General features: G+C 43.8%; 1 protein-coding gene across 1 annotated transcript in view; it reads left to right on the top strand.

Moving 5' to 3' along the window:
- Nucleotides 1-12435, top strand: part of SV2C (synaptic vesicle glycoprotein 2C) — a 160097-nt gene that overhangs the window by 28673 nt on the left and 118989 nt on the right. The window contains exon 2 of the mRNA XM_079784755.1: nucleotides 6909-7589. Coding sequence (XP_079640881.1) covers nucleotides 7010-7589 — 580 coding nt within the window. The 5' untranslated portion in view covers nucleotides 6909-7009. The remainder of the gene's footprint in view (nucleotides 1-6908; nucleotides 7590-12435) is intronic.

Raw genomic sequence — 12435 nt, 5'->3', positions numbered from 1 at the left:
TTCATAGAAGAGAGTGTTTTGCTGTTACTTGAGAGTAGGAATTGTGAACGACAGTTTTGTTACGGATTATGCTTACTGATGCAGATTTCTTTGATGATCCTCAGGCATCTGATTTCCCCTTAGCGACTGGAATCCAAGAGCATGGCACTCTTTCGGGCTCCAATGAAGACACCCCAAGTCTCTTGCCAGTTCTTCTGCAAAGTTGCTTCTTCTTTTTTAAATTTGGTTCCCCCCCCCCCCTTTATTTACTTTTCCCCTCACCATTTATCCCCCATATACCCTCTTCCACCTCCACCCATCCTTCCCCCTGCAATCACCACACTGTTTTAACACTTTACCAGAGAAGGGCCCAGGTCTATAGAAGGGTCTAGAGAGGAAAGCTGAGCTAGCACTGCCTACATGATTCAGAACTTTCCCTTTCAGAGTTGTCCTCAAGCAAGTTAGTCCAACACTTGCAGCTCATCTGATCTATTCCACCATCAAACTTCTCTGCCTTTGTTCCCCACAGCACACTTCCTGGCCCACTGAATGGATGCAACAGAAACTAAAGTTTGTGGCAAAAATATATGACATGGTTCTGAGAAACCAATAAACAAATATACAAATAAATAAAGAATTAACAAATATGTGTATGTTTTTATATGTATGTGTGCATCTTATTTATTAAATAACTGGCATAATAAGAAAACATATAAACAGAGTCACATAAAAGATTTGAATGAAGATACATTTTTGGATGGGATGACTATTGTAAGACTTTTAGTTCCCTTAAAATTGCCAACGGTAAAATTCTCATTAAAATTCAAACGAAATTTTTAATATGAAATTCTTAGTATAATTTTAATTAAAATTCTAATGAATAGTTCATTTGGAAGAGAAAATGGATACAAATAAATATTTGCAAAGGATGAGTCATGAGGTCTATAGGCACTAATAGATATTAAACTTATAACAAAGTGATAAAAATGAAAGCTAAATGGTAGGAGGGCAAGAGTAGATAAACATATTGGACAGAATTCAAAACTGAGGAGGTACTAATGCATATAGGAATTTTGTCTCATAAAAGGAGCATTTTAATGAATGTTTCTGAGATATTTGATGACTCATTTTTTAAAATTCCCCTTTCACACAATATAGCAAAATAAATTCCAGAACTAAGCATTAAACAATGAAATGAAAATGAATTAGTTTAGCTGGAAATTTTGGAAGTTCAGGAGGCCTTAATTAATGACTAGGGCAGGAAACATGCAGGGAGAACCTATAATAAACTCTATAATAATGGTGTAATAGCTTTACATGGCAAAACCCCATAGACAAGTCCGTCTGAGAAGAGTATTTACAGCATGCATGACAAAGAGTTTAGATCCTTACTCTATAAAGAGCTTTTAAAATTCAATAAGAAAAAGACCTTGTGTAGCTTCCTGAGTTTGCTTAACAAATTACCACATTGGGGGACTTAAAACACAGGCATTTTTCTCTCTCACACTTCAAGATGTGGCAGGGCTGTACTCACGCCACAGAGGGTTCTCCTTCTTTGCCTCTTCTAGTTCCTGGTGGCTCCAGGGAATCCTTGGCTTATGACTATATAACTCTAACGTCTCTGCCTCCATCTTCATATGGCCTGCTTCTCTCTTCTCTCTTTTATAAAGACACTTGCCATTGGATTTAGGGTCTACCCAGATAATCCAGAATGACCTCATCTTGAGATCTTCAACGTAATTATACCTCTTTCCAAATAAGGTCACATTCATAGGTTCTGGAGGTTAGGGGGCATAGATGTATCTTTCTGGAGGCCAGCATTAAACCAACTATAAACCTCAATACAAAAATGGGCAAAAGGTAAAAGATCTTACAAGGAAAGAGATGTTCAATTTCACTAGTAATCAAATGGAACTTACAATGAGAAAACAACATTTTTTTCTCTGATTTGCCAGAAATTTCAACTCAGATAACAATCTGCCATGTTCCTATTGATCTCTGGGATGAGCCCAGCTTTTTTTCATTTTTCTATTTACCAGAGTGAGGCATAGCCATAAAAGACAACTCCTCCCCTGAACTGTCTGCCCACTAGCGAAGCAGCTTGCACATTTTCTGAGATTGCTTAGTAAAGCTGGTGCAAACTAGCTTTCTTGTTTCACATTTCATTTGAGTATCATTGTAGATTCACATGCAGTTGTAACAAATAATACACAGAGATCCCTGTATCTTTCACCTTGTTTTCTCCAATGGCAACATCTACAAACATCTGATTTTACACAGAATTTTAAAATACCTGCCCTATTTATACAAAAGTATGGAAAACTCTTCTTTGCTTTAATGAGACTACAAACTACAAGACCCAGTCTCTTCCATCAAGATCTGAGAATCAGCAGGCAGGGGTGGGAAACCTTTTTCTGCCAAGGGCCATTTGAATATTTATTACCTCACTAGAGGCCCAGTGCATGAAATTTATGCAAGAGTAGGCCTTCACAGCCACGGAGGCTGCCTCCATCCCTCACAGCCGCTGCGGCTGCCTCGATCCCAGGGCTGCAGCCCCGGCTTCATCCGGACCACCGTTCGGTCATTTGCATATTACACTTTTATTATCCTACATAATAAAATGGTAATATGTAAATTACCATCACTCCGCTACGCCCACGATTGGGCCAGCAGGAGGTGCAGGGGGGGGACTCAGGGTGGCCGGAGTAGCTGATTGGGCCAGCAGGACGCTGAGCCAAAGGCTTTCGGAAGGCCTGGTGGACCGGCGGACAGCCGGCCAGCTCCCCCGCGATCAAAAGCCAAAGCGGGGGAGCTGGCCGGCTGTCTGCTCCGGCACAAGGCCTTTCGAAAGCCTCCGCCGCGCCGGAAGCTTTCGGAAGGCCTGGTGCACCGGCGGACAGCCAGCCCGCTGGTGCACCAGGTGCATGATTAAATCATGCACTGGGCCTCTAGTTATAGACTAATAGCCCTGCGCACGAATCTGTGCGCCAGTAGGTCGCTGCTGCCCTCCTGTAGCTCTCCCCACATTCCCCCATAGCTTGCTGCCCTGCCCCCTCCTGTAACTCTCTGCTGCCCGCTTGTAGTTCGCTGTCCCACCCTCCTCCAGATCTGTGATCCAGTTGTTACATGGTCGGTCGTTACGCCTCACAGCGTAACGGATAATTAGCATATTCCTCTCTTATTTTAGAGGATTAGCTTCTGGGCCACACAAAATTATCACTTTAAAAATTAGTCTGCTATATTTGGTCAAACAATTAACTTGCCCCTAATGCCTTGGCAGGGCCAGACCAAATAATTTCGTGGGCCTTCTCTGGCCTGTGGGCAGGCTGTTCCCCCGCCCCTGACAGAGCCTGGGTTTGGGGCATGAGGGACCTCGCATCACAGAAAGAGCTTGTGCACACATTCCTTGTCTGGGGCCAGATAAAGACTTTCACAAGAAGTGTTTTTCAAAACTGAAAAGTTGAATCGTAATTTTTCTCTTTCTTTTTTCATTGCTCACATGATTAGATCAGTTAGGGGTTAGAATTATCTACTTTTCTGTCATAACTATTACATTGGAGACACCATGCCTGCTTTCTGTCTAGAGGTGGCTCCCTGACAAGGGCCTTTTGGGGGAAGGGGTGAGAACCCCTTTAAGCATGGGGTTAGAATATTTGTGACTGAGAGCAAAAACAGAAAAGCCAATGCAGTGAGTTTATTTACTAAGCTTTCCTAGCAGGCACTGCCATGGGGGGCTTCGGATCTCATTCCGCACTGTTTATGGTGCTCTGTGCACAGGAAGCAGCTGCTGTCCAGTGTCTGACATGATCATCCATTTATGGGCAGTACAGCCATTGGCCTCATTTATTGTGTGAAATGTTTTAGTTTTGCTTCCAATTTTTAAAGTAGGAAATGTCTCTCCTTCTCCTGCATCGTTCCTCATCGTTCTCCCTTCTCTTTTTCTTGCCTCCTGGAGTTCCTGAGCACCCCATCCTCACCCTCTTCTCACTGCCTTTCCTTTCTTTCTGACTCTCCTCATGGTCTTCGCATCTCTCCCTTCCTCTGCCCCTCAGCTCTCCGAAGAGAGAGAAGGAAGAGAACAGAAAAGTCCTTTAAGACACTGGGCAGAAAGCCTTGTAATCACGTTTCCTTTCATTTCATTTTGTTGTCTTCCAAAACACAGGTCTGTGCAGAGCCACGCCTGTCTTGCCTGTTGCAGGGCATTTGTAGGGATTCGGCAAGTAATGAAGCACAGTCCATTTATAAACAAACACCTTTTTGTCTTTATTGTTGGGTTTGTTAGTGATGTCTGAATGAGCAGTTTAAATGTATGTTTGTAATAGCCACTTACCAAATATTTTATACTTGGTACAAAAGGAAGAAGTAGAAATGGCCATTATATAAATCGATGTTTGGAATGCTGCCATAGCACAGGGCTTGGGGATTAATGACGGGGCGGCCCTAGCCGGTTTGGCTCAGTGTTGCCCTCTGGCTGAGTGGTCTCAAGTTTGATTCCGGTCAAGGGCACAAACCTCGTTGCAGGGGAGTATGTAGGAGACAACCAATCAATGTGTCTCTCACATCAGTGTTTCTCTCTGTCTTCCCCAACCCCCACCCCCCGCCAACTCTGTCTAAAAATCAATGGGAAAAATATTCTCGGGTGAGAATTAACAGCAACAACAACAAAAATGGAACAGAATAACATTTTCACCTTTATATCATCTACTACAGGCCTGGTACATGAAATTTGTGCACCTGGGGGGGGGGGGGGAGGGAGGTTGTCCCTCAGCCCAGCCTGCACCCTCTCCAATCTGGGACCCCTTGGGGGATGTCTGACTGTCGGTTTAGGCCCGGTCCCACTAAACCGGCAGTCAGACATCCCTCTCACAATCTAGGACTGCTGGCTCCCAACTGCTCGCCTGCCTGCCTGCCTGCCTGCCTGCCTGATTACACCTAACTGCTTCTGCCTGCCAGCCTGATCACCCCCTACCCACTCCCCTGCCAGCCTGATCAACGCCTAACTGCCCCCCCCTGCTGGCCTGTCGCCCCCAACTGCCCTCCCCTGCAGGCCTGGTTGCCCCCAACTGCTCTCCCCTACAGGCCTGGTCCCCCCCAGCTGCCCTTCCCTGCTGGCCTGGTCGCCCCAAACTGCCCTCCCCTGCAGGCCTGGTCCCCCCCAGCTGCCCTCCCTCCCCTGCAGGCCCAGTCGCCCGTAACTGCCCTCCCCTGCCGGCCTGGTCTCCCCTAACTGCCCTCCCCTGCTGGCCTGATCGCCCACAACTGCCCTCCCCTGCCTGCCATCTTGTGGCGGCCATCTTGTGCAAGGGTGTGGTGGTCAATTTGCATATTACCTCTTTATTATATAGGATGTACAAGGGTGGGCCTGACATTGGCTCACTTGGGCCACCAAAGGAGATAGCTCAGTGGACAAGTGTAAGATTGGTTACCATGAGGTCAGTTCAAATGCAATGAGCCAAGCCCTAGCCAGTTTGGCTCAGTGGATAGAGCATCAGCGTGGGGATTGAAGGGTCCTGGGTTTGATTCCAGTCAAGGGTATATACCTTGGTTGCAGGCTCCTCCTCAGTCCTAGCACTAGTTGGGGCTCGTGCAGGAGGCAACCGATCAATGTGAGAAACACATTGATATTTCTCTCTGTCTTTTCCTCTCTCTTCCACTATCTCTAAAAATAATGGGAAAATATCCTCGGGTGAGGATTAAAAACAAACAAACAAACAAACAAACAAACTACATTGTTAAAAAATATAATGAGCCAAGACCTAGAGGCTGTCAGTGAGAAAGAAAACCAAGTGATGGGCAGGGCAGACCACTGACCCTGGTCTCCCAGACAGCAGTTAACTGGAGTGGCAGCTGGACAAGATGAGAGGGAGGTTTGTGTGTGGGAGTGGGGGCAGGGTGTCCAGAGATGAAGAAAGTAGAGACAGAGTACTTACAGGGTGGGGATGTGAAGGGACATTGCATGTGGCTTACCTGCCCCCACTGTCTTGGGGTGGTTTCTGAAAGGGCAGACCTCCCACTAAACAAGCAAATGTTCTGACTCATTGGTTACCAAAGGTGTCTGCAAAATCATTTCATGAACTCTGCCAGTTTCCTAAGGACATGGCTGCTATACTAGGGGAAAATACTCATTGTCCGTTTAGGGTGCCCTGTGAATCTCTGATATGTTTATAGGAAGGAAATACAATGAAAGTAGAGGGAAAATACATTTTACAAATATATATACAACTTAATAGCATGGTATATAGGGCTGCTTGCCTGCTTTTGTGTGTGTGGGGGGGGCACACAAAATGTGAGGTATTAAGGTCAGATAGGATTGTTCTCATATTCTGGTTTTGCCTTTGTAGTGTGTGTAAATGTGTGTGAGCAATATTATTTTTCTCCATCAGGATATATCTTTGTATCATTTTCAATATGTGTCCTATATAATTTTTTTAAATGTTTTATTGATTTTGAGAGAGAGAGGAAGGGAGAGAAATAGAGAGATAGAAACATCAATAAGAGAGGAACATCATCGATCAGCTGCCTCCTGCATGCCCCCCCACTGGAGATCAAGCCAACAACCTGGGCATGTGCCCTGACTGCGAACCAACCCAGTGACCTCTTGGTTCCTAGGTCGATGCTCTATGGCTGAGCCACACTGGTTGGGTGCTGGATATATATTTAAATGTGACAGATGTCCTATTTGCATTCTATGCAAAGTTACCCCGGGGTCAGAGTTCCTTAAAACAAAACAACAATAACAGTAAAGACCCTAAATACTCCAAGTTCAGAGAACCAGGATCCACTGGGCATGTGTACAGTGATATCAAAGAAAGGAAAGACAAAGAATGTGGTTTAGCCTGAGGGGGCAGTGAAAAGACAGCAAGAAATAGGTGGTGAAAAAGATGTCGAAAGGAATAATGAATATCTCCTGTGGTTTTCTTTTTTTGCAGTTCTATTTTGAACCCAAAGTGGATGATGCTGTTGGAGCTGAGCCACTGACCAAAGTCTATAAAAAATTCCCATCTTCTCATTGGCTATCAGTTGAGATACAATGGAAGACTCTTACAAGGATAGGACTTCACTGGTGAAGGGTGCCAAGGACATTGCCAAAGAGGTGAAGAAACAAACAGTAAAGAAGGTGAATCAAGCAGTGGACCGGGCCCAGGATGAATACACCCAGAGGTCCTACAATCGGTTCCAGGACGAAGAAGAGGACGATGACTATTACCCGCCCGGAGAAACCTACGGTGGGGAGGCCAATGACGATGAAGGCTCCAGTGAAGCTACTGAGGGTCATGATGAAGATGATGAGATCTACGAAGGGGAATATCAGGGCATTCCCAGTACGAACCAAGGGAAAGACAGCATCGTGTCAATGGGGCAGCCCAAGGGTGATGAGTACAAGGACCGCCAGGAGCTGGAGTCGGAGAGGAAAGCTGACGAGGAAGAACTAGCTCAGCAGTATGAGCTGATAATCCAAGAGTGTGGTCATGGCCGTTTCCAATGGACCCTTTTCTTTGTCCTGGGCATGGCCCTCATGGCGGACGGTGTGGAGGTGTTTGTTGTTGGCTTTGTGTTGCCCAGCGCCGAGACGGACTTGTGCATACCAAATTCCGGATCCGGGTGGCTAGGTGAGTGCATCAGGTCAGAGGGACAAATTTTGAAAGGGGTTTGTTTGTTGATCATAGTTAACAAATAGAATAAATACAATTTGTCTAGAGCACTGTATTTTTCCCCCAACACTTTATTATGAAATATTTTAAACATACAAAGAATTGTCAATGATGCAGATATATATATATGTCTGCCACTTAGATTCTATCATTAACATTTACTATATTTTCTTTTTTCAATATATTTTTATTGATTTCCAAGAGGAAGGGAGAGGGAGAGAAAGATAGGAACATCAATGAAGAGAATCACCGATCGGCTGCCTCCTGCACGCCCAACCACTGGGGATCGAGCCTGCAACCAGGGCACGTGCCCTTGACCAGAATCGAACCTGGGACCCTTCAGTCCACAGTCCAACGCTCTATCCACTGAGCCAAACCAGCTAGGGCTACTGTATTTTCTTTATCATCTATCTGTCCATCCATCAACCCAACTTATATTTTCATGCATTTCAAAGTAAGTTATACTATTTTAACTTATACTATTATAAATGTAACATTGGCTTATCCTTTATCAACTTCCAAAGGTAAGCTGTTATATGAAACTTCCTTGACATTTTCCTAAGTACAGAGGTTAATTCTACAAAATTCTGACAAATGTGATTTCAAATTTCCAGTTTTATGTATGTATAATACTTTGGTTAAAATACTTCGGGACCCTACTAATTTTTATTTTTCTTGTAATTTATGTGTATAATTTATGTTTTCGTGTTAATTTTTTCAGCTAGTCTTATTCATAGATTTTTTTCTACATGACATTTTCTATCTTTTTCAAAGTTCATACCTTTGTGCCTAAACTGTAAAAACTTCATTTTTCTCATAGGATTTAAAAATCTATTTCAAATCATATTATTATTTCATTGATATGTGTTAAAAATAATATGACTTTCCTATAAAAAAAACCTAGATAGCTGATTTGAATTTTGTTATACAGTTGCCATGGACTCAAAGTTCATATTGTTAAAAGCTATAGTTAATACGTTCACTTATTTCCATTGAGCAGTGAATGTAAGAAGGTAGAGAAATGTGCACACAGTAGAATATCCCCAACAACTTAAGAGTCTATTTCAAACACTGGTACATTTTGCTAAGCATGCCACAGGGAACATACTTATGTGCATATTAAATCTTTACGTGTTTCAGAGTCTGTGAAAGAGAGTAAGGATAACTATTATCTCTATTTCCAAGGGACTTTTTCAACTAAAGCTTGAAAAACAAAAATATACAACTCCTTTTGTGGAAACCTTGTCATTCTATTAAGTAATGTTATAATCATGGATGCTGAGAAATTTTCTGTGTGAAAAACAATTAAAGACCGTTTCCTAACCTGCTCTGTGACAGCAAGAGGGATAGTCACGAATGAAAGGATTTATATCTTACTCCTTTCGCGCTTGTTAATTTCTGGCATTGGCTTCTTTGAAAGAGGTGGGACCGTGAAAGAAGACTGTGAGGTGGGAGGTGTGCGAGGGGGCATATTTTGCATGTTTTTTGCCAGTGGTAGACACATTTGGATGTTCAACCATCAAAATGCATAACATGGTTCAGAGGAGGATCCTTAGTCATTTGTTAAATTGATATTCCAGCATATCTGTGTCAAATCTATCACTTTATTCCCCCCCCTTTGGAGAGGAAGTATAGCCACTGTAAGCCTGGTCATCCGCATAATTATCACTATTTTGTTAAAGGAATATATCAGCAGAATGTTTTAAGAAGATAGATCCTTAGGAACACATCCACACATATATTTAGTAATTGCAGGCTTAAATTGAGAATACACAATCTTTTCATGTTATGATCCCACCTTTGATATTGGAAACATTTCCGGAAAATCTAAGCTGAGCTCGCCTTTGTGCCTTTATCTTCACAGCGCCGAATGGAAGCACCGTGTGTCACATGGTTCTTATTTGACTGTCCTATAGCCTACCATCCCTGAGGAGTCACCCCACCCCTACAGGCGGCATTCAGAAGTATAGATAATGCTGTGGAACAACTGGAGCGCAGACCTTTTGATTTCTCCATGCATGTTGCCAGCTTTAGGGAATTACAGATGGGTCCCCAGGAGTGTACAGTTTCACTCAATGTTGTGAGTCCACAAAGAAGCAGCTTAATGGTTTCATAGCTGTGCCTTCCAGACCCGCATTTCAATTATTTTGCCATTGTAATTATAACCAAGTCCTTTGTAGACAATCATTTAAATTATTTTGTCATTTTCATTTCATCGAATAATAGCTTTGTAATATAATTATCACACTAAGTCATAGCAATGGGATCAAAATGCAGGAAGGAAAGATGCATGACCCACGTTTGGTGGCATTTTGAGGACATGGATTTGCAAAATAATTTCTCATTTGTTACTAAGCATTGTGTAATTTTCCTCAAGGCCGGCCAGGAACAAAGAATAAGAACCAATTTATGCTTTCATTATTTGGGAGATGGGTCTCTTTGTGTTTGCTAGAAGATTAACTTAAAGGTAGCTAAGGTCGTATCGTGTATGCGTGTGTATGTGTGTATAGTCTGTTTGCATCTAAGATGGTTAATTGTGCTGGGAAAAGAGTAAATATTTAATTGTCCAATGAGCTGTTCTTTGGGGGGAATGAGTGCAGTCACTTTCAGATAATCCATTCTTTATTGCTAAAGTCGATTTATTGAATACTTATTATGTGCAAAGCCCAGGGTTACCACAGAGGATAGTAGGACAAAAAAAAAAAAAAAAGACAAGGTTTCTGTATCTAAGGAAGTTGTGGTTAAGTATGAAGAAATCACACCTGTCTGTGGATTACTAGTACAAGGAAGCAAGTGTCCATAGCTGTAAAAAAGAAAAAAAAAAGTGTCAATAAGGAAACTTCAGGCGGGAGACCTTGAAGGGGAAGGACCTGACGGAGGCAGTGGAGAGAAGGCATGGGTTCGAGAGCTGTTCCAGGGGCACAGTCAGAAAGGATTAGGCAGCCAATGAGTTTGGGAAGGGGAGGAGGTGGGCGGTTAATGAACGGAAGGCAATTCATCCACCTAGGTCATGCAGAGTAGAGGTTTGAGTAGGAGGGAGGAAGATGGAAGGGTTAGTTTTAGGCTTCCCACTTTGAGACCCTTGGGGACATCTGAAGAGGAATGCCCAATGGGCTACTTCCCATTTGGGCTGAAGCATCCAATGGTTGGGAGCCATCTCATTTACGATGAACCTGCCAGTGGCCTTAGCCAGGGAGACGGTGGTTTCCTGCCGAGCACTAGTTAGGGACTGGTGGTGAGGAAGATCTCATTGAGGAGACTGGTCTGGCATTTAAGAAGTTACTGACTGCTGGAAATGACTCTTAAGATGAACACAGTGATCAATGGCCATGGCTAGGAAGTTTTTTTGTTTTTGTTGTTGCTTTTGTTTTGCTTTTTTATCCTCAACAGAGGGTGTTTTTATTGATTTTAGAGAAAGAGGAAGGGAATGAGAGAGAGAGAGAGAGAGAGAGCGAAACATCAATGTGAAAGAGAATCATCAATTGGTTGCCTCCCATACATGCCCCAATCAGGGATTGACCCGCAACCTAGGTATGTTTCCTGAGTGGGAATTGAACCTGAAAACTTTTGGTGTATGGGACAATGCTCCAACCAACGGAGCCACCCGTCCAGGGCAAGGCTAGGAAGTTTTTAAAAGAAGGAGTCTGTGCATTGGGTGAAGTGACAGTATGACCTCTGACTCCGCACACCCTCCCCTTTCCCCGTTCACATGGCAGGATTTTCTCAGGCACCACACATTCTCCTGGTTGCTGTAACCTTAAGTGCTATGCCTCACAGTGAGTACTCCATGAGACCATATCTTAGCTCCTGTCCAAGAGTTGTTGGGGTTGGGTGGAGGGTAGGTTGAGATCCAAGGCAGGAAGGATGCTGTAACCATTTTAGCCTCAAGCTGTGGTCAGGCTCAGTCCCACCCCAGCTCTCACCTGTCAGAGCAGAATAAGCACCTCACTGGCTACTCTTCCCTTGTGTTCGCCCTTCAGAGGGGCTGGTTTCTCATTCAATGGCCTGTTTCCTCCTAAGACCCACCTAGTGAAGCAGGGAACCTAATCACTATTGGTTCAAATGCTTTCTTGCTGTAGGTTACAAAGCTTTAGTAATATTTAGAACCTAAAACATTATCATGGCCAACTGTTCTCTAAATCTTAAGACCCTAAAAGTGTACACTGCAGATTCAGGGTCAGCAGCTCTGTACTCCGCCCAATCCCCTGGTCCTTGACCGTCTGCCTCGTTATCTCAGAGGGAGGTTTGGTCTCTGTGGTGGGTGTGCCCTGTGGCTCTGTTTAGCCTTTTGGCTGTCACAGTGATCCTAATTGGAATTAGAAAGTTATTGGCTTCTGGAGAATATCCTGTCCACCAACACTAGCAAAATCTTATTTGGATTCATTATTGTCAAATTGGAGAAGATGACTCAGTAATTCACCGCCGTTATATTCCTGGGCCTTGCTGCCTCTGGTCTCCCACAATCCCCTGAGAGAAAAGACATGACAATGGAGTTGAGCCAAGTAGCCTAAGATGTCTCCATCCAAAGAGTCTGCGATTCATTTTCATAGGACAGGAGTGAACAGAACTCCCTGCCACATTCCTGAAACGTGCCAATAAGCAGCTTTCTGGGACTATGAGAATGTGGTAGTAAATGCCTTTCTGTCCCCCGGAGGGTCACTGGGAGATTTCCCACAATACAGCTTTGAACCTGAAGGCTGCTTCTCGCTGGCTGAATCTCCGTATCCCTCTGTGCTACACTCCTGGGTGAGGATTCTGATCCACTGTTAGTACTGGCCTTGTGTGTCCTAAGTCAGTCTGGGGT

The sequence above is a fragment of the Cnephaeus nilssonii genome, assembly GCF_951640355.1.
Source record: "Cnephaeus nilssonii genome assembly, chromosome: 2".
Lineage (NCBI taxonomy): Eukaryota > Metazoa > Chordata > Mammalia > Chiroptera > Vespertilionidae > Cnephaeus > Cnephaeus nilssonii.
Note: the sequence above shows the minus strand (reverse complement) of the source record. Positions and strands in the feature narration are given on the sequence as shown.